Source organism: Molossus molossus, unplaced genomic scaffold (genome assembly GCF_014108415.1).
Source record: "Molossus molossus isolate mMolMol1 unplaced genomic scaffold, mMolMol1.p scaffold_m16_p_4, whole genome shotgun sequence".
Lineage (NCBI taxonomy): Eukaryota > Metazoa > Chordata > Mammalia > Chiroptera > Molossidae > Molossus > Molossus molossus.
The window spans coordinates 108,564,879-108,586,017 of record NW_023425377.1 but is presented as its reverse complement, the minus strand read 5'-3'; the positions used below and the strand labels follow the sequence as shown (position 1 = coordinate 108,586,017).

The window sequence follows — 21,139 nt, the reverse complement described above, 5'->3', positions numbered from 1 at the left end:
AATATGGTGTTACCTCAAAAAATTAAAAATTGAACTTCCATTTGACCCAGTGATCCCACTTCTAGGAATATACCCCAAGAAGCCTGAAACACCAATTAGAAAGAATATATGTACCCCCATGTTCATAGCAGCACTATTTACAATAGCTAAGATCTGGAAACAGCCCAAGTGTCCATCAGTAGACGAATGGATCAAAAAGCAGTGGTACATATACACAATGGAGTACTAGCAGCTGTAAGAAAGATCTCTTATCCTTTGAGATGACATGGAGGGGCCTGGAAAGTATTATCCTAAGTGAAACAAGCCACGCAGAAAAAGCCAAATACCACATGATCTCACTTATTTGTGGAATATAATGAACATAACAGTCTGAGGAATAGGGTAGGCCCAGAAACACGGAAGTAGGGTACAGACTGACATCCCTCAGAAGAGGGGGTGGTGGGGGGTAGGAAGAGATAAACCACAGAACTTATACGCATGTATGCATAACCAATGGACATGGACAACAAAGCAGGAGACGGGGCGGGGGGGATGAGGAAGAGGGTGTCAATGTGGTAAAAAAGGAGAAACATGTGTAACAAAAATAAAATTAAAAAAAATAAATAAAGTCACACCCACCTGCCTTCTTCCCATTCCAACTCCACCCTGGACCTCTGGAGGTGCACCCTCAGCCCAGGGAAGAATTGCTTGCTTTGCTGAGAATCTGTGACAACATGGCAAGTCCCTTGGTGGTAGACATAATGAGACCTGGAATCTGCATCTGCCAGTATTTTAAAGCCAATTATGCAGCACTTTCTCTTTATCGAAGTATTTTATGTACTCTCGCTCCCAAACCCTATACACTCAGTAGGTAGTTAAGCAGATATGTCTTACTTATTACGCGTTAAGTGCGTGGGAGGAGCCTGCAATTCAGAGTGGTCAAGGGTAAGTGAACAGAGGCTGTGAGACGCTCCTTTCCCCGAGGGTCACACTGTGCGGAGAGGATGAAGGCCATATCGAATGAGTTGCAGCTGGAGCCTCTGTTAAGTCCTAGGACAGCAAGACTTCTAACAACTGGGGGACATTTGGGATCCCAAGTGGTCCAGAGAAAGAGCAAACTCCTTGTTGTTCTGTAGCTTTTCTCCAGTCCCAGCCTGCCCACTGGCCTGGGTGGTTATACAAATAGCAACAAGTCCAGGGGTTGTCCGACCTGAAGCAAAAATACCCTCTCTGGTGTTGGTTAGAACAGAAACGAGGCCAGCCACACAGAGTATTGGGGATAGAGAGCCCATTCTGACCCTCATACAAAGGTCGAAGCTGATACACCCCATACTGTTTGTTTGGACCTGAATCCGAGATGAGATTAGAGTCCAGTCTAGATGTGTCTACAGTCCTGAAGTGATCAGTACTTCCAAAAATACTGGCTTGGGCTTGGACTTGGATATTTGCCTTTTGCTTTTTCACTGTATCTCACGTAGGTGGGGATGGGAAGCAGTAACAGAAGTAGATGTGAGGGCACAGCCGCCCCCGCGTGCCCAGCTGCTGCATCGCTGGCCCGTCTGTGGTTGGTCTGAGCGTGGGAAGACCGGCTGGATGACCTCAAGCCCGTGCCTCAGCGCGCCGGCGGTGGGGAGGCCCTCGTCAGAGTGCAGACGTGGGTTCAGAGCGAGAGCCCCAGGACCCCTGAAGTGAAAGCAGGAAGGGAAAGGCAGGTCCCTGCAGACAGCGGCTCTCCATATGCCCATCTCTCCGCTGCCCTGATCGTTGTGATGCAGGGGACACATTCCACATGTTATTGGGGAGCAGGAGTTTTATATTTTCCATGAATCATTCATATGAAATAAACATTGACTCTCTTCCCAACATATGTTTTATTTTATGAAAGTGGGCTGTAGGCTACATGCCCTGGTTGGGATGTCTTATATTTCTTGTGCCTAACTATTTTGATATTAATTTTGAATTTTGTGCTCAGTGAAAGCTTTGAATGAGTGGCATGTGAGGCTCACAGAAACACCTTACAAACATTATCTCCTTTAATTTTCACAAGAACCCTCTTCCATCATTAACCTCCGTGTGTCAGGTAAAGAAGCCAAGACACGGGGACCAGTGCCATTTCGAACAGCTGGGGCGTGGTCAGGTTGGAAGTTCCAGGCTGTCCGTCAGCAACCTTCACCTGTCGTACCTTATATCTTACACGCTTAACAAGTTTGTGATATATATGTAAGTTTTTTTGAACGATGGAACCAACATCCACAAAGTTTAAAATGTGACTCTCATTTTGAGCTTCTCAACTTTGTACAGCTATAATGTTCTAATGCCCCCAGTGCGGAGAGTCCTCCCCTATCCTGCTTTCTGTAGTGTTGAATGCGTTGTCTGTGTTAAAAAGAATGCGTTCTCCTTCCAACGTTTTAGGATTCTGATTCTGTAAATATAGTACGTTGAATTTATGATGTTGAGTGTTATGTCCCTTTGATGGAATGGGGGAACCATTATTGGTTCTGTCTGCTTCTATTTAAAAATAATTTAATATAAATGTGCATTTTTGACGGACTCTCGAAATGTTATGAATTGCCCAGTGTCTTAGAAGGATGTCTGTGTAGGAACCTGTTTATTTTGATATAACTCAGCGCAGTGGAGAGCCTGGAAAGTGCTTATTATACTTAAACAGATATTTAAACATAGTGTCTGTTGAGAATTAGTTACAAATATATATGAGGAATACATTGTGAATTTTTTGTAATTCACTTGTGACAAGAAACAGTATTCACGAGCCTTGTCCTTGCTTTTCTTTGAGTCATCTTGATAGCATATCATTCTTCACCTTTTTGTTTGGTATTTTCTCACAAATTTTTCCTGATCATTTTACCAATAGTGCATTTTCCCCCTTTTATTTTCAAGACTCTTTCAAGATTGGTTAATATTTATTACTGTATGTAATTCTAAATCATATTTATAGTTATACAGTGTTATGCATATGTAAATTATGCATATGCATTAATCAGGTTTCTTCCACAGCCCGTAGGAGACTTTGTCATTGCAGTGCTGGTGGGCAATGTAAACCCGTGTTTGCATTTATGCACGCGTGCCCCAGTAATAATGGTTTGCCGTAACTCTTGTTTTTTTATCCTCACCTGAGGACATTTTTGAATGTATCTTCAGCTAGAGTGGGAGGGAGATAGGGAGGAGGAGAGAGAGAAACATTGATGTGAGAGAGACACATCGAGTGGCTGCCACCCACATGACCCCAACCAGGGCCGGGGACAAACTGTAACCGAGGTGTGTGCCCTTAGTGGGAACCAAACCTGGGACTCTCTGGTCTACAGGCCGATGCTCTAACCGCTGAGCCAAATCGGCCAGGGCTAGTGGTGACTCTTGATGTAAATCCTGTGAACGGGAGCATGAACATTAATGACCTTTCACCCTGTTGTCAACACACCCAAGTGCAAACCGATTTATTCCCTCCCCAAATATTGATCAATTACCTCCTTCTGGGACAAGCACTCTGCTTGTTACTAGATGAGAGCTGAATAAATGTTAGTTTATAGACCCATGGAAGTTGATCATTTATTTCTATAAAATCACACACCTGCAAAACTTAAAAAAATAATTGTGTGCCTGTTACCATTGAGAGCTTTATACGCTCCACTTTGAACCTCACCCCTTCATATTGTTATATATATGTTTTCTCATTACAAATGACCTTTTCTGTCTCTGAATTGTCTCTCCTTATCTCTTTACTTATCAGTGATCAGCCTATTATTCATTTATTCAGTTCATCCACTCATTCCTTCAGTCCATTAGTTAAATGCATGCCATGTGCTGAGGACCATAGAAGGTATTAAGAATACTGGCCATTGGGTACAGAATCTTTCTGAAGCTGAAAAGAAAAAGAAAGACTTTGTGGCCGACTCGCTTTCTCTTTTCATTTTAATTCTCTTTAATTTTACCCCGTCTCCTCACTTGATTCCACCTCTGTGCCTGAGATACAGTAAGCACTCAGTCATTCCCGAGAAGTTAACAGGAAATTAAATGTCACGTAATTTTTAGCCCATTATCTTCTCATTTGTTTCCAGTTGTGCTTTCCTTTCATTTTGTGTTCTCCGTTTGTCTTTCCTGTGTGTGTGTTTTAACTGCCTGTCTCCTCTCTTCAGCTTCTTGGAGCTGCCACTTGTTGGCTTCTGCCCACCTTGACTTGAGTCTTTGCCTCCACCTCTACAGTTTCGCCACCTTCAGCAACCCTGCGAAGTTTTCCTTTCCTTTTGCATCTCGTTCCTCTATTGTCCCAGGTCATCTTCCCCTTGTGCTTCTCCAGCCTTGGGCGCCCCCTGCTGTCCGTAGCCCCCGCAGGTGTTTTCTGGAGCTGAACAGACTGGTCCTGTCTTTTGAGTTCTGAGAGGGAAACAGTTGGGCAGAGACAGTGCTGGAGCCTGACTCATTCCCACTTTGGATGCTCTCCTCCAGGAAGATCTGGGTCGTGCCGTGTGACAACGCTGTGTGAGATTGGAGGAGACAGGTGATGGGGAGAAAGACACATTTGATTTCACTGTGTTCGCGTTGCCCAGGGACAGCTGTCATCACCTGCCCATCACTGTAATGGAGGGCATGTTACTTTTCTTCACTATGGATTAGAACCAATCTTATTTATCAGAAGGAAAAAAATACTTGGGCCTGTAAACACTTTGACCAGATGACAGATTTTTGCTAAAAGTTAGAAAGTGTTGTAGTAATGATATCAAATCAGTGGGCCTTGCTATCCTGAAAAAGTTTCAATAACTTGGATATCTTAACTTGAAGTTTTCATTTCCTAACTGTAAAATTCTGTTTTGGCCCAAGTCCAACCTGTATCTGGAGTTCTACATTAATTTCAAGTTGGATTGACCAAAGCATGCCTATTCTGCGCCCAACTCTTCTCTGCAGGGCACCGTGAACGCTACTAACAGCAAACAATAGCAGCAGCCCAACGCCGACCAGGTGAAACACCTGTGCGTTTACGGAGAGGATGCAGAACACAGGTCCACAGTTCTTAATCTGAAAGTTCTGAGGTTGGATGTTTCGGAATTCAGGTTTCCTTTTAAATTTGAAAAGGTTACAAGGCACATCCACTGTAGAGTATTGTAACATCTCCAGCTAGGTTTGGTGTGGAAATGACTTTTAACATGGTGAAATATGAATATTCACACTGAGTGGAGAAAATAAACACCAAACCTGACGTTAGGTCAGGCATTCAGACTTTTTGATTTGGGGAATTGTGCATAAGAGATTGTTGGGTTAGTTATAAGGTGTAAATTAAGTGTTAAAAGGAGTTAACTATGAGTCACATTCAGAATAAGGGAACACCGCTGTGGTGTCAGAAAGATGGGATTCTGTGGGGGGTTTGAAGGTACGGATGGAACTATCGTTTTGCTCACTGTCAAATCTTGGACAGCTAGACCGGCATCTGCCACATATTTGATGAGTAAGTATTTGACAGATGGGTAACTCGTGAAGAGAAGGGGAGGAACATTTCCAGGCAGAAGAGACTTCCACCTGAAGGTCGGAGGGAGTACATTTGGTGGTTGTAGGTGAGTCAGTGGTCTGCTCTGGTTAAGGCGAATACTGGGCCATAGTGGGTGTTGATGTGCGTGCGCCTTACACACTTGTCCTTGACTGATGGCTTACTCTGAAGTGGGGATGGAAGGAAGCTTAGGTCGTCAAAGTGGCAGAAAAAAAGGTGTTCAGAATGGGTTATGGATGGACATATGTCTCCTGCAAGGCGCCTTAATGAGTGTGGGTGCAGCTGATAGAGGTAAGGCTGCTGAAGAAGCTGAGATTACTCCCAGTTTAAAGAAAATGCAGATGTGGACCTTTTGAATTTGGAAAGTGGCAGGGAGGAAATCAAAGAAAATTTCAAAATCCTAATACTTGGTGATTAGAAATAGTGATCCCTTTGAAAGAAGGAAATTCAAAAGAGAAGCTGGAGAGAATGTGCTAAACCCACTGACATGACTTGGCATGTTGTATGAGTGGGTTATATTCTTTAAATGTCTTTGATGTCTTTTGTGTTAAGTGTGTGTGTATAAATTTAAAGCATGTTCCAATTTTCTTAGTCCAGAGCTTCTACGAACAATGTAGCAAAATCTTACACAACTCGAGTGGGTGTGTTTTAGGTGCTGTTTCCTTAGCTGTTTGTGTGCAACGTGTATTTAAATGTCATTGTTAAAGATAAAAGCTGCGTTGAGTAGCATCCTTCTCTCTCGCGCCTTTTACTCTGCATCAGCAATGGATCTACTGCTCTCAGGATGATGAATTTGAACTTGATCAATGATCTGATAGTACTTTTCAGTACAGAGTGATTATTATTGCTTAAGGAACATTTTTATTTCACGTCTCTGTGAATGTCTGGTGCTTCTCATAGAGGTATGTTTGTTTGACTGTAGAATATGACGTGCTCCTTTGGCTTCTGACACTGAGGTCAGACTATTTTTGGTCTCTTACATAGAGTAGTATTGGGGGGGGGATCTTCTGGTATTTTAAGCTGTCTGCCATGGCAGGCTCAAACTCTGTGTTTTGTGTTTCTTTCCCTTTACTTCAACTCCTGGCTGCATTTTTCTCCTCTCGCAGTCAGTGGGCATTGCCCACCTGCAAGGTGCCTCTCTGCCCCTTTGATGCATGAGCTTTCTGAGGCGAGTTGTCTGGGCTGAAGGGTTAGCCTTTGCTCTTTTGGTTCTTGGCTCTATTGAGTACTTGAGAGAGAAAGTGTATCAGCTTGCTGGGGTTGCCATCATAAAGTACTGCAGATTGGGTGAGTTCAACAACAGGAAATCATTTTATCACAATTTTGGGGGCTAGAAATCCAAGGTCAAGGTGTGTGCAGCGTTGGTTTCTTCTGAGGCTTCTCCCTTGGCCTGTAGGTGCGTCTTCTCTCTGTGTGTCCATGACCTTATCTCATAGGTGTACCAGTCGTACTGGATTCGTGACCTCATTGTAACTTCATTACCTCTTTTAAAGACTTTACTTCCAAGTGTGGGCACATGCTGAGGTCCTGTGGGTGAGGACTTCAGTGTCAGGATTGGGGGTGGGGGGCACAAGTCCGCCCCTAACAAGCAGACAGATAGGACATTTGAGAAGCTTTAAAAAAATGAGTAAGGAGAAATAAATAAGAGTCAAAAAGAAGAAGGAAAAGAAGTACTCATTTGTGCGAGGAATCACAAAAGCTTTCCTGTGTGTGCGGTGCCTTGTAACAGACAGAACACGTGTGGGTATCGCCTCTTTTTCCTCCCAGCACAAGGCGGGGTGGAGGATGCTGTCTGATCTCAGCAGCCGCATCCAGACTCGGGGCTGTCCTGTGTTGCCCCAGGTCTCTGCTCAGGAGCGACTGACCTGTGATCTGAATCCAGCTCTTTACACTCTGTCTAGTATTTTCCCCATCACCCCAGGCAGGGAGGCCGAAAGAAGGTATGCCTTCATGGGAAAATTTCATGGCCTGTTTGGTGGTGTTCTGTTCTGTTTTGAAAACTTTGGGGAGTAGAGGCATCATCTCCTTGTCAGCCAATTATGTTCCATATTCATGGTGCAGAAAGTAAGCGCACAGGCAGAAAGCTACAACTCTTCGGAGAAATAAGGAAAAGAAGTCACATGTTCTGGAAGTCATTATTTTATGATGGAAGTTTTTAAACGTAAAAAATGTAGAGAGAGGGATACAACCATCTCCCATATTTTTGTCCCTCAGACCAGGATTTTGCCTCAGTTGCTTCATTGATCCCTTTCCCCTCCTTAAAGTGAATCTCCCACAGGCCACTCCTTTAAGTATGTAACTTAAAAAATATAAACCTTTTTGACCTAACCATAATGCCACTCAAAGTTTCTGGGTTGCCCCCAAAAATCCTTTTACAATTTGTTTATTCAAATCAGTATCTAAACAAGGCCATGTGTTCAACATACTAAATTATGTTGGACAGTAAGTACATTTTCTTGCCTTTATTTCTTGTCTGCTGTGCTCAGGGGTACTTTACGGGTCTCTACAGAGAGAAAATGCCGTAATTTGGTTCGTTTGGATGTAGTTTGCAGTGATACTTATTTAAAATTTCAGGGTTTCTCACTGGACAGTGCATTAAACAGCTCTTAAAACAAAAACAGTTCTGCCTCAGTTTCAAATGTATTTCTATGGTCTTCAAGAATCATCCAGTGATTTCTTTCTGGATATTAATCAGCAGCATGTTATTTTTATTTTTTAATTAAAAATTTTTTTAAAAAATGTTTTTATTGATTTTAGAGAGAGGAAGGGAGAGGGAGAGAGAGAAACATCTATCGGCCGCCTCCTGCACGCCCCCTACTGGGGATTGAACATGAAATTTGGGCACGTGCCCTCACCTGGAATCAAGCCTGCAATCTTCTGGTACATGGGGCAATGCTCCAACCCACTGAGCCACACCACCCACGTGTGTGGCAGCACCATGTTATTTTTAAAAGGCTAGAAGTTTTTAAGGGAAAAAAAGTCAAGAATAAGTAAACATAATAAACATGAAAGTCGTGCATTTTTGCACGTTGCATTGGTGTACATGAGTACCGCTTAACTAATTTCATTAACATTGACTCACTACATTTTGTCCACTTGGAATATTGTTTCAGGAGATTCTTTTCCAACCACAACTCCTGCATACCAAGCTGCTAAGCTAGTTTAGTAGACACTTGCTTTTGTCAAACGTTATTTTTAGACTCAACAGGAATGCTGTTAACGTGAGTTAGCAAAGATTCTGAACGCAGTTATTTGTTGACAGCCTTTTATAAACGTGACAGTCTTGTATTCTGCTAACATCTTGTCTCTTCCAATAGGTATAAATGACCAAGGATTGTACAGAGTTGTGGGGGTGAGTTCAAAGGTCCAGAGACTTCTCAGTATATTGATGGGTATGCCTCTTTTCTAATCATTTTCCATGCATGATTTGTTTATGTTCATTGACGTCATGAGTTAACATTTCAGAGTCTCACCCGCATACTTGTGAATCCATTCTGTTCTTCTGCCCAGCTGCGTTTCCTCCCAGTTGACTCCGAGAAGTAGATTAGTGTTTGCATCAGCACAGATCATCCACTTTCCCTTGACTTACTAAAAAATAGAAGAAAAAAAGCACACAGCCCATGGGCGAATGTCTTCTTCTGCTTCCATCACACAGAAAGTGGCAGCCAGGCCTCTGTGATTTTGCGTGGCTTCCAAATCGGCTGTCGAGAGTCTTGCCAGTACCTGTGATTGGACAAGACCACCGGGACTTGCTTATTTTTATGGAGCTTCCCAAACTGTCATTTGACGGCGAGAGTCTGGTTCTCGGGGATTCATTGGTATTCACAGGGACTTGTCTGTCATTTGCACCAGGCTCTTCTCCAGAACCATGCGTGCTCCATCTGTGCTGATAACACAGTGTTCTTTGGCACCGCAGGCTGGAGGAAGCCAGACACTGAATTCATTTCATTACCCCAGACATGTGAATGACAAAACACTTCTCCATGGCACCCTGCTGGCAGGGCGGTGCCACCTGGACAGCACCCCACTCTCCCCAGCCCAGCAGGCTGCCTCTGAGGAGTGATGATCACTCATCAATCTTGAGGGCCTGTGTGTCATTACTACCTTGCTAAATACGAATTGCTTTGATGTCTCACTTTAATCACCATTAACAGTGCCCTCAAGTTTACTATCAGTGCATTTGAACCTGCGTCTGAAAGCAGTGTAGCAAGGACTCGTTTTTAAGAAGTAAAAACCAAGATGAATAAAATCAACCGTGATGGCCCTGGCCAGTTTTGCTCAGCGGTTCAGAGCGTTGGCCCGCGGACCAGAGAGTCCTGGGTTCGGTTCCCGCGGGGGCATGTGCCTTGGTTGTGGTTTGTCCCCGGCCCCTGTTGGGGTCGTGTGGGAGGCAGCCAGTCGATGTGTCTCTCTCACATTGATGTTTCTCTCTCTCTCTCTTCCCCCCTCTCTCCTTCCCGCTCTATCTGAAGATAAATGCAAAAATATCCTTGGTTGAAGATAAAAAAAAATCAACTGTGATGTCACAGATAGGATTGTTTAGGTTGTACTTGAATTAAGGATTTCATAAGCAACAACCTTTTTTTTTAAAGCTAGTAACCACAGAATAAAAATGGCCCGTCATCAGTTGGAGAGCCTGTTAGAATGCATCCACTTTCATGAGCTGTTTGTATTTTCTGCATCTCTGGTTTGACTTGGGTGTGCAGCCCTGGCAGTCAGATTTTCCTTTCTGCCATCAGCGGTCTCCAAATTAAACAGACTCAGGTTGCCAGTGGTTCAGTAGCAGCTGGAAGAGTTTAATGGGACTAGAGCATCTGCTTTTAGTTAATTTTAAAATTAGAAACACTTCTCTCATTTCCAAGATGGTGTAACGACGATTAGGACTGGAAGACGGTTGATGTCAGAGGGGGGATTTGGGCTGAGAGACGTGCGCTGTGGCCGTCAGTTGGTCCTGAGGGTCCTGGCGTTATTTTTATTGTCTCCTTGTTCATGTTTAAGGGCAGTTCCAACAGGGTGTCTCTGTGCTCACCCTGAAGTGTTAAATTGTCCCTAAATTCGTTCTTCATCTCATAAAATCCCACATGCGCTGCACCCCTGAATTTGGGTGGTGGTTTCCTCTGCTCATGGGAAGTGTCTCATTGGCTGTCCTTAACGTGCAAGGTGTTTTAAAATATCTAAGCCCTCAAAAATTCATGACCTGGAAAACTGTTGACAGTTTCCGTGAGGCTCAGAGTGCAGAAGTCCAGGACCCAAGCGTGACACAGCCTCATTTGTCGCTGGCAAAGGAAATGCTGTGTTTGCAGTACTAGTCTGCAAACAGAGGAAGCGAGAGAACTGACGTGAGGGAAGGGTACTGGCTTGTTAGTTTGCTTTTTTTTTTTTTTAAGTATTAATTCATTTAAAGGGGCTATGCAATATAAATTGTTTTACTTAATCTATAAATAATTCCTAGTATAAGTTTAAGATCGTCTATCACAAACTTTGGATTTTTTTTTTTTTTTTTTTTAATCCTCACTCAAGGATATTTTTCTGTTTATCTTCAGATCTAGTGTGAGGGAGAGAAAGGGAGAGAGAGAGAGAAACATCCACGTGAGAGGGATGCATCGACTGGTTGCTTCCCGCACGACCCTGACCGGGGCTGGGGATGAACAGCAACCGAGGTACATGCCCTTAACTGGAATTGAACCCATGAGTTTTTGGTCTGTGGGCTGACACTCTAACCACTGAACAAAACGGTCAGGGCCAAACTTTGCATTTTTATTAGCATTAATATCATTTCCTTATTACTTTGTTACCAACTCAGACTTTAGCTCTTAACAAAATAGATTTATTCACTTTCCTAATAAATTTATGATTTCATGAAGATATATCTTTCCTTTCATTCTGATTCAGCAGGTATTAAAATTGAAATAATTTATACTTATTCCAAAAAAAGGATTTTAGAGTTTCTGAACAGTCATGTATAAAACTATGCCATAGATTTTCTTTCTCCAATGTTCCCACCTTTTTACATTATTTGAAGATTACATACCTTTTTTTTTTTTTTAATCCTCACCCAAGGACATTTTTGCATTTATCTTCAGACAGAACGGGAGGGAGAGAGGGAGGAAGGAAAGAGAGAGACACATCGACTGGTTGCCACCCCATGACCCCCACTGGGGCCGGGGGCAAACTGCAACCAAGGTACGTGCCCTTAGCGGGAACCGAACCCAGGACTCTTTGGTCCGGGGGCCAACACTCCAACCACTGAGCCAAACTGGCCAGGTAAATTACATATCTTAAAGAGAAAAAAATTGGGTGAGTCTGCCAGATATGTAACTTTGAGCTTTTAAACCAATCTATGTTTCCGCCCTCTAGATAACGAATTCTGATAATTTTGCTCATTTGTGGTACTATGCACTTGTTGTTTAAAATTACTATTCCTCCATGAAATGTTTATTTCAAATTTGAATTTTTTCAAAGCACCTTTTGTTTGTGATGCATTTTTCTTTGCACAAATGAAAAATGGTCTAATTTTTAAGTCTCCAAGGAAGAAGTTCCAAGCCGTTTTATAATTTTTGACAAGAACTTCTGTTTGCTTCGTTCTCTAGTTCTTGAGAGCTAATTATTTACTATGGTATTATTTTTCTGTTATTGCCGTTTTTGCATACAATTTTTTTTGTATTGAAAATATGTTGAGGATTCTTTAATTATTCATGTGTAAACGTTTGGATGATTTCTAAAGAAAGGGTGCCTGCTCAAATCTCACGTTTTCTTCACTTGTTTCCTTTTTCAGTGTGTTTTCCCCCTTCACATTTAAGATTAAAAATAGAGAAAAATGTTTCTATTATTCCCCCCTCCCCCACTCCTTCCTCTCTGGCTGCCATCACAACATAACTAATGGCAGTTGACCATAGAAAGCCGTCTAAATAGTCAGGTCATTAGGACCCTTGCAGGCAGGAGTGAGCAGCTGCCCTCTCACATGGTGAGTCACCCATCTCCTGGGCACAGAGGGCACGGTCACTGACTGAGACTCCTAGTTGCCCCTGGACTTCCTAAGTTCCCCAAAGAAGAAGTTTAGGTGAGCAGTGGCCTCCCCCCTTTCAGGTCATTTTCCTTCCTTCCCCTGTGGCTCCAGCAGAGGGCACACGTGGCCTCAGACAAGTTTTAGGGTTTGTTTCTTTCTTAAACAGAGAGCTAGGCCGTTGGGGAGGGCAGGGAGAAGTATCAGACCAGGTGTCTTTGGGTGAGTCATGCTTTTTTAGTAAATGGGGTGAGAATGTAACAGGTTAATTACGATAGTTATTGGCAGTTTAGAACCGAGATGAGAGAATTGCACGTACTCTGCCCCCCCCCCCCCTTTAGAATGAGACACGGGGGGGGGGGCACCTGTGAGAACACGTGATAATGGCTTAGGCGCGCTGGTGAGAGTGGTGATTTCTGCATAAATCTGATTTGCAAAGAAGGGTGGATGCTTTCAACTTAGAGAACCACAGAAAACACGCAAAACTAATCCAGAAGTGTTTTACTTTTAAACTATTACCTTGTTTACTGCAAAAAAAAATTCATTTTTGAAATTCATTTAATCACCCTGCTTTTTAATTAGTTTAAAATGAGACCTGAGTCATTGTCAACACTTGCATTTAGGTTGGGCTGAAATTTTCCTGTTTCAAAAAAATGACCACGGGCTACTTATGAAATTATGACGCATTAACCCCAATAAAAAGTCAACTGTTTGTATCTGCGCTTGTTAATTTCGATGTTGAAGTAATCCACGAGGTCGTTTCCCTTGGCCAGAAAGGAAGCGGATTTTTAACCTTATTTGCAATGGGACATATATTCTGATTAAACAGTCAAATGCATTTTGAGTTTGAATCCTAAATAAGCTGTTAAATTTGCCTGGTCTCAGTGCATCCACTAATTGTAAAACACTGCTGTGGATGATTGAGTTATTCGGAAACAGTAACATTTAATGGAGGATCTGTAATAAATGCAGTTATCAGCTTCTCATGTAACAGCTACTTTTTATTCCATGGGTTCAAAGGATGGCTTTATTTTTGCATTGAAAAGATATGATTCTCAAAATATATAATGATAGTTTGGCAGAAGGCTGAAAAGGAAGGATTTCATTCAGAAGCCCTTCTTTCAGAAGGATTTAAAAATGGTGATTTGCTGGGAGCAATTTGGTTGAAAATGTTATCTGACTTGTATGTTAAAATGAGATTTAAATAATTGATTTAATGAGAGGGAGAATATTCAGTTACTGAAGTAATTGGTTGGCAAAGCCTTTAGAACAGAATTATTTAGTCCCCGTTATAAAGGATTGTGCCTTTAATCAGGATGCTTAATTTGATTTCTCCAATGTACCTGTGGCTTGTCTGACAAGCTCGGTAACAAATGACTTCTGAATGGTGGGAACTGATCAAAATGTAATCAGTGTCAGCTGCCATTGTTGTAGTTTATTGCCTATTGCTGTCAGTTGCTGTAATCAAGAACTGCCGAAGTGCTTAAAAGTCTCCAGACTTTTGAGTAATTGACTTCATATGTATGATGTTATGGCTGTGAAATAGCCATCACTTCCTGTTTCACTTGATTTTCCAGAAGTTTGAGAATAACATTGAGTTGTCATCCATCCTTCCTCATACTCAAGCCTCAAACTTCTTAAGTGGCGTGGATGACATCATGTGGTGGTCCCATTTTGACGGGATTTTCTTCTTAGTGCTTTTAAAGAGGAAATACTTACGTGATGTTGCCTTCCCTGTATAGACCAATGCAGTGTAAGGAGGGAAAATAACCCCAAAACAACTGGGGTGTTTTTTGTTTTTGTTTTTGGTCCTTAGTTGAAACATCATTCTGGAGTGAGGGAGAAATAAAGTCTCCTCTTATTCTCTCTTTTGCATGAAGACAGTGTAGATAAGCAGACACCTTTGTAGTGATTGATATCACTCATTATAGCCCACCTGCTACCCCGTCCCCAGGAGGTTGTTACGCCCACTGCATGCTCATTGAACAATCAGTGGACATCCCTGATTTGCTGCGATGCTCCCTGAGAGCTTTTACATGCATGGCCTCCTTTGGCCGGATGAAGGCCTGGCGTTCAGATGGGTTTGGAACGGACTTGTGTGAGGCTTTCGGCAGAGATTTCAGCCAGGGTTTGTGACCCCAGTGCTGCACCCTGCCCTGTGGTCATGCCACGCTGAGTATGGCAGCCCAGCCACACCAGATCGGAGATGCCACCCTCCTCAGAGGACTTGTCTTTCCTACCGTCCAGGACTGACTTTTTCCTTTTCAGAATTGACTGCCTCCCTCCTCCTCCCCTTCTCTCCTCCCTCCCTCCCTCTTTCCCCTCCCTCCCTCTTTCCCCTCTCTTCCCCTCCCCCTCTCCCTCCCTTCCTTCCTTCCTTCCTCTCTTTTTCTTTCTTTTTAAAGCCCCCTGACTTCTTTAGAGTTCACTAGCTATTTGAAAGGTCATTTGGAAGAACACATTATAAACACACTTTTAGGACAAAGAAAAATAGTTTAATTTAGAATGGACGTCAGAAATGTTACACAGGGCGTTCCAATAAATGTTACCTGGGTGAGTGTATACATGCTAATGTTAATGTGAAAGAGTGACGGCTCTCCAAGTTCATGTGTCGTCATATACTGTTTTGCTGGATCATGTATTCATCTTCAGAAAGATACTATGATGAGTACAAACCTTAGACAGCTGGGGCCAAGCTCACCCCTTCCTCCCACTGACTCTTTGCTGTTCTAATCGTCATTTTGCCATTAACTATGCTGCCCGTTTCCCGTTGTGACTCCGTGTGACTATGCCACCTGAACAATTGAAAATATACAGACACTACCAGTGCCATGTTCTTAAAGCTGTGGCTACTGAGTAATAACGTTAATGATGATAATATTGATAACAGTAATAACAGTCGCTCTCCGTGCTTTGCGGAGGTGGTGATTGAAATGCCATACTATGTGAGTTCTCCCCTACTCTCCGCCCAACACTTATCCTTTAATTTAGAACTGCAGCTTTTCTGAAGAGCTAGAAATGTCTAATAGATCACGGCTTACGTAAGAAATTGTATATAATGTTTTTATAGGAAACCACAGAATTAATTATTGGTGGTCTGGCCACTTATAAATGAAAGCTTTGTGAATCGGTCAAGGGGGACTTTGAATGTTCAAGGTTTTAATTACTTTTTCTTGTTTGCTTGCTCACTAGATGTAAAAACATGCAATGAGTTGGACCTGGAGAATTCCGCAGATTGGGAAGTGAAGACCATAACAAGTGCCCTGAAACAGTATTTGAGGTAAGCTCCTCAGTCGCAGATGGGAACAGGATGCTTTGGACCTTAACACACAGCACGTAAATCTCAGTTGTCCCGTTAAATCTGATGAAAAGGAGAACGTTTACGGGGTATCTAGTAATCCCAGAAAGCGAATTATGTAGAGGAATATTAGGTAAGTTCAACAGAACAGAATTGGAGTGTACAGACGTAGGTTCTGAAATAGATATCTGGTGTGAATGTGAGTTTTAGGACGTAGATGCTACGAGACAATGAGGGAAGAACACTATTTACTGCATTCCCTGAATCTTTTATGTTTTTTGGCTAAAATGAAGGTTTTTATTTTTTTTTATTTTAAAGCTTAAAGTTAAACCATTTGAACTTAAAGGCTGAAATGATAAAACAAATACAAAGCTATTTGAAAAGAAGTTTACTTGTTGAGGTTTTAAGAGACACTTTTTTCCATTTGTCATAGAAAATATTTAGGACTAGAATTAGAACAAGTGCTAGCATCTCTGTGAGTCGTGAGCCTTTCTCTGGGAAAGAAGGAATTTCGTAATTAAGAAGTTCGAGGTTAGAGAAAGAACAAGCCGAAGGAGTGGGAAGCAGCGACAGGAGGGGGAAGGACGGAAGGAGGGGGGAGGACGGAAGGAGGGGGGAGGACGGAAGGAGGGGGGAGGACGGAAGGAGGGGGGAGGACGGAAGGAGGGGGGAGGACGGAAGGAGGGGGAAGGATGGAAGGAGGGGGAAGGACGGAAGGAGTGCAGCAGCAGCGACGGAAGGAGGGGGAAGGAGTCGGCTGCGAAGCTCTGGTTCTGCTGAGGGCTTGGCTTCTTGGTCAGACATGGCAGCACCCCAGGATCCGTTCTGTCCGACACCGAGGGTTGTTTTTCAGGTACATAGCATTGGGGTTCCAAGGAGCACATTAGGGCCAACTTATTGTTACGTATTTTATATTTTTAAAATTTTACATAATTGAAACATTTCAGACATGTAGAAGCAGAGAGATCGGTGGAGCCTCATGGCCCCATCTCTTGGGGTCCCCAGTTCCCACAAGCTGCTGCTTGTTCCCTCGGTCTTTCTACCGGCCACGTTTTCCGGGTAATACTTTAAAGATTCTGTAAAACATCATATTGCTGCACCCATAAATATTGAGCATGTAGGTCAAAAAGGATAAGGACTTAAAAAAACTATATAGAAAAGACAAGAAGACTGTAATTATTATACCTAACAAAATTAATATCACCAAGTACTTTTTCCAAAAAGAGTCTTTTTATATTTGTTTTAATTCCTACAGGAATTAAACAATGTCAGCACATTTCACTTGGTTGATACGTGTTTTTTTTCTTAATTGATTTTTTTAAAGAGAGAGAGGAAGGAAAACAGAAAGAGAGACAAACATCGGTTTGTTGTTCCACTTATTTATTCATTTGTTGGTTGACTCTTGTATGTGCCCTGACGGAGGATTGAACCCGAAACCTTGGCACAGGGGGGCGATGCTCTAACCAGCTGAGCTACCCAGGCAGCACCCGGCTGATGTGTTTTAAGTCGCTTTTAATTTTCAGTTTCCTACCTCTGCAACCCACCCTCATCATTTTTTTGTTGTGGTTGATGAACCTGGGTCCTTTTTTAAAAGAGAATTTTCTGCTTTTAGGTTATGGCTATATTTTGTGTCCTTATGGTGTTGTTTAACGTGTTTCCCCAGCCATCATATTTCCTGTAAACTATTAGTTAAATATAGGATCCATTAGATTCAGTTAAGGGAATTTATTGCAATAATATTTATTTATTGTACGAATGCATCATAGTGGTGCTATATTCTTCATGTGGTTTTATATCAGGGGCCTGTGTTGTCTGGCTATTCTACTTTTTAATGAAATTAAAAGATACCAGTGGGCTCAGGTGTGTATTACATAGTTTTGAGTATTTTATTTAAGCAAGATGTTTTTAGTCATTATTTTACATTTTTTCCCTCAACTATGAAGTTACATTGTCATTATTCCGAGTCTATAGAAGGGTATAAGTGAGGCTAAATCTGCATGCTTATGTCTAGTTTGCCACTGATGGTGCCTCGCTGGTATAGATGAGGATTATGGTAAAAATGAGTCTTGGTAGCTCCCACCCTGGGATTAGAATGTAAGCTTCCTAAAGGTAGACTTCTTATGTTTCCTGTTCACTGCGGAACCCCCAGCAGCTATAGTTGAACCTGTCATTCAAATATGAGAGCAGTGGTTCTCCACCGGGGATGATGTTGTCCCTGCCCCAAGGGGGTATCTGGCAATATCTGGAGACATTCTTGGTTGTCACGATTGCAGGAGAGAGGGGGAGCTACTGGCAGGTAGTGATTCGAGGCCAGAGATGGTTTGCTGAACATCCTACAATGCACGGGAGAGCCCGTTTCTTCCTCCGATGTCCAAAACATCAGTAGTGCCTAGGTTGAGAGAGCCTGTTTTAGATGCATGATGGAAAGAAGGGGCAAGGAATATAAAAATGTAAGAAATTATGTATGTTACTGACTAGCAAAGGGTGCTGCTACTCCAGGAGGAAGCTAAGCTCACTTTACTGTTTGGTAAACTCACGCCTTGTACAGGTAAGGGAGTTGAGCATGGTGATCAGTTATTGGTGGGAAACTAAAGGCAAAATTCCAGTTATCTTGTAGTAAATTGTGTGTTTTCCTGCTGCTCCATGGAGTTCTTTTTCCCTTCTTATGTGAGGAATTTGTTAAAAGCTAGTTCCTTATTGCCATTGGTCTTGTGTTACTTTTTTCTGCCTTTTTCTCTCATTACGTTGCTTCATCCTCTTAAATTCCACTTGTAAGCAAATGTTACTTACAGAACATTATGAGATATTATATCTGCCCTATAACTTCCCTCCTTACAACACACACTAGTGAGACCAAGTCATGATCATGAAGTAGCAGATGACTTGGAAGGTTTGAAAGGTTGCTGTTCTTTTCCCCTGTGTTATTGTCAGCAATTGAAAATGCAGTAATGAGGATTCAGTGATGCATCAAAGGGGAGACAACGGAGTTTTTATGGACCTCGTTTCGACCACCCAGTTGTGGCCGGCAGGAACGCAGTGTGATAGTACAGAACCCCCCCGGGGATCCCAGCGTCCCTTCGGCTCATGGCCCAAAGCAGCGGCCAGCTCTCTCCTCGGGGCCCATGAATTCCGCTGCAGGGAACCCTGCCACCTTCTGGGATGAGAGGTTGGAGGTAGTAGAGGGAAGTAACCGAACCCCAAACTCCAAACTAAAACAAGAAGCAAAGTGTCCAGGGTCTGGGAGAAAGACGATTTTTCCTGTTTCTTCTGCTGACTTGAGGCAACTTAAAAAAAAACACAACTTTTAGTGCTTTCAGAGGGTTGAAGACCAGTCCTCTGGTTGATTTCCTATCTATTTAGAGTATAATTCTGACTTCCAGCAATGTGTTCATCGCAACAGTTTCTTCCCACGTGAGGGGCAAATGAGCTGTCTTGTGACACTTTTAGTACAGTGATTTTACCTCGCGGAGACTTCTAAAGCCTGCAAATGGAGTGGGACTTGAGGGGAAGAAAATGCCGCTGTAGGTCAGTACTGTGATTTATATTCCCAGACAGATCCCAACAGGTGGCAAAGAGATGCAGGTCCGAAATGTGTTGGGTTGGGAGGTTGGGAGATCAGAGACTCCGGACAATAGATTTTGTTTGGGGAACTTTTCACTTTACTCCTGCTTCCCAAACATTAACAGTATTTAATGCTTTTATTTCTTGATCCTCACCTGAGGATGTGTTTTTATTGATTTTCAGAGAGAGAAAAGGAAGGAGGGAGGGGAGGAGGGAGAGGGAGAGAGAAACATTAATGTGAGAGAGAAGCATCGATGTTTAATGCTTACTTTCTATGCCTCATTGCCTAGCAGACAGATGGCAATGATGTAAGAAGCTTGTAGATACTTAGATACAAATTCATTATTATTGAAAAAGAAAATCCCTCTGTGGTTTTTCTAAGAGTTCTCATTTTCCCCACTTTTCTTTTCAGTGCCTTTAACTTTCAGTCTTTGCCCAGTAAGTTTTCCTTCTTTGCTATGTCTTGCTTTTCCATGTTTTGAAACAAAAATCCCCGAAGTTTACTTCTTTGTATTTTGGCTGTGGTATAATTGATTTAATTTTTCTTCTTCTTTTTTTTTTTTGCTAATCCTCCCCCAAGGATATTGATTTTTACATTGAGTGGAAGAGAGGGAGGGACAGAAACAATGATGTGAGAGAGACACATCACTTGGCTGCCTCCCATATGACCCTGACCAGGCTAGGGATCGAACCTGCAACCCAGGTACGTGCCCTTGCCTGGGAGTTGAACCCTTGACCCTTCGGTCCTCAGGCCGACACTCTAACTGCTGAGCAAAACTGGCCAGGGCAATATAAATTTTCTTCTTTAAATGATAGGGTAGGGGGTGAAGGGGAGGATAGAGGAAATAAGGGAACAGTGTTCTTTAGTGCTTTAGTTACAGTTACTATTTCGTGTGTGTGTGCCTGTGTCTGTGTCTGCTGCACCATCACAGATTGTTTGTCGAGAACATAACCTTTAAGTTTATGTTTGCATATATTTTGTTTTTAAACAGTTTTATTGAAGTGTAATTGCAAGCAATATATTTATAGTGTTCATTTGGATAAGTTTTTTATTTTTTTTTATCCTCACCCGAGGACATTTTTCCATTTTTTGTTCAGATAGAGTGGGAGTGAGGGAGAGGAAGAGAGAGAGAGAAACATTGACGTGAAAGGGACACATCGAGTGGCTGCCACCTGCACGACAACCAGGGCCGGGGACAAACTGCAACCGAGGTACGTGCCCTTAGCGGGAACCGAACCCGGGTCTCTCTCGACTGCAGGCCGACGCTCTAACTGCTGAGCAAGACCGGCCAGGGCGATAAGTTTACATGTATATGTCTGTGGAGCCATCACCATAACCAAAGGAGTGACCCTCTCATGACCCCCGGTTTCCTCATGCCCCTTGGAAAACCTCGCTCTCACCCCACCCTATTTATCTCCCGGTTCCTAGGCTTTCTGTCATCATATTAAAAATGTACTTGCTATCATTTCACATAAATGGAATATTATCATATGGTTCTATTTTTTTTCCTTTAAATCTGGTATCTTTCACAGCATAATTAGAGATTTACCTGTTGAGGCATAAATTCATTGCTTTCTGTTGCTAACTAGTGTTCTATTGTATGGATACACCACAATTTTTAAAAATCCATTCACCTGTTGATGGATAGTTGGGTTGTAGCTTTTGGCTATTAAAAATGAAGCTACTAAAAACCTTGTGTAGAAATCTTGGAGTGAGAATAAGCTTTCATTTCTCTTGGGTAAATGCTAATGTCTGTGTAACGTCTGGGTTGTACAGTCGGTGTGCATTTAAAGTTTTGGTAAA

The 21,139-nt window shown here is 42.6% G+C and overlaps 1 protein-coding gene across 1 annotated transcript in view; it reads left to right on the top strand.

Moving 5' to 3' along the window:
- Positions 1-21,139, top strand: part of ARHGAP10 (Rho GTPase activating protein 10) — a 280,473-nt gene that overhangs the window by 166,312 nt on the left and 93,022 nt on the right. Inside the window, exons 14-15 of the mRNA XM_036240821.1 lie at positions 8,791-8,865; positions 15,669-15,756. Coding sequence (XP_036096714.1) covers positions 8,791-8,865; positions 15,669-15,756 — 163 coding nt within the window. The remainder of the gene's footprint in view (positions 1-8,790; positions 8,866-15,668; positions 15,757-21,139) is intronic.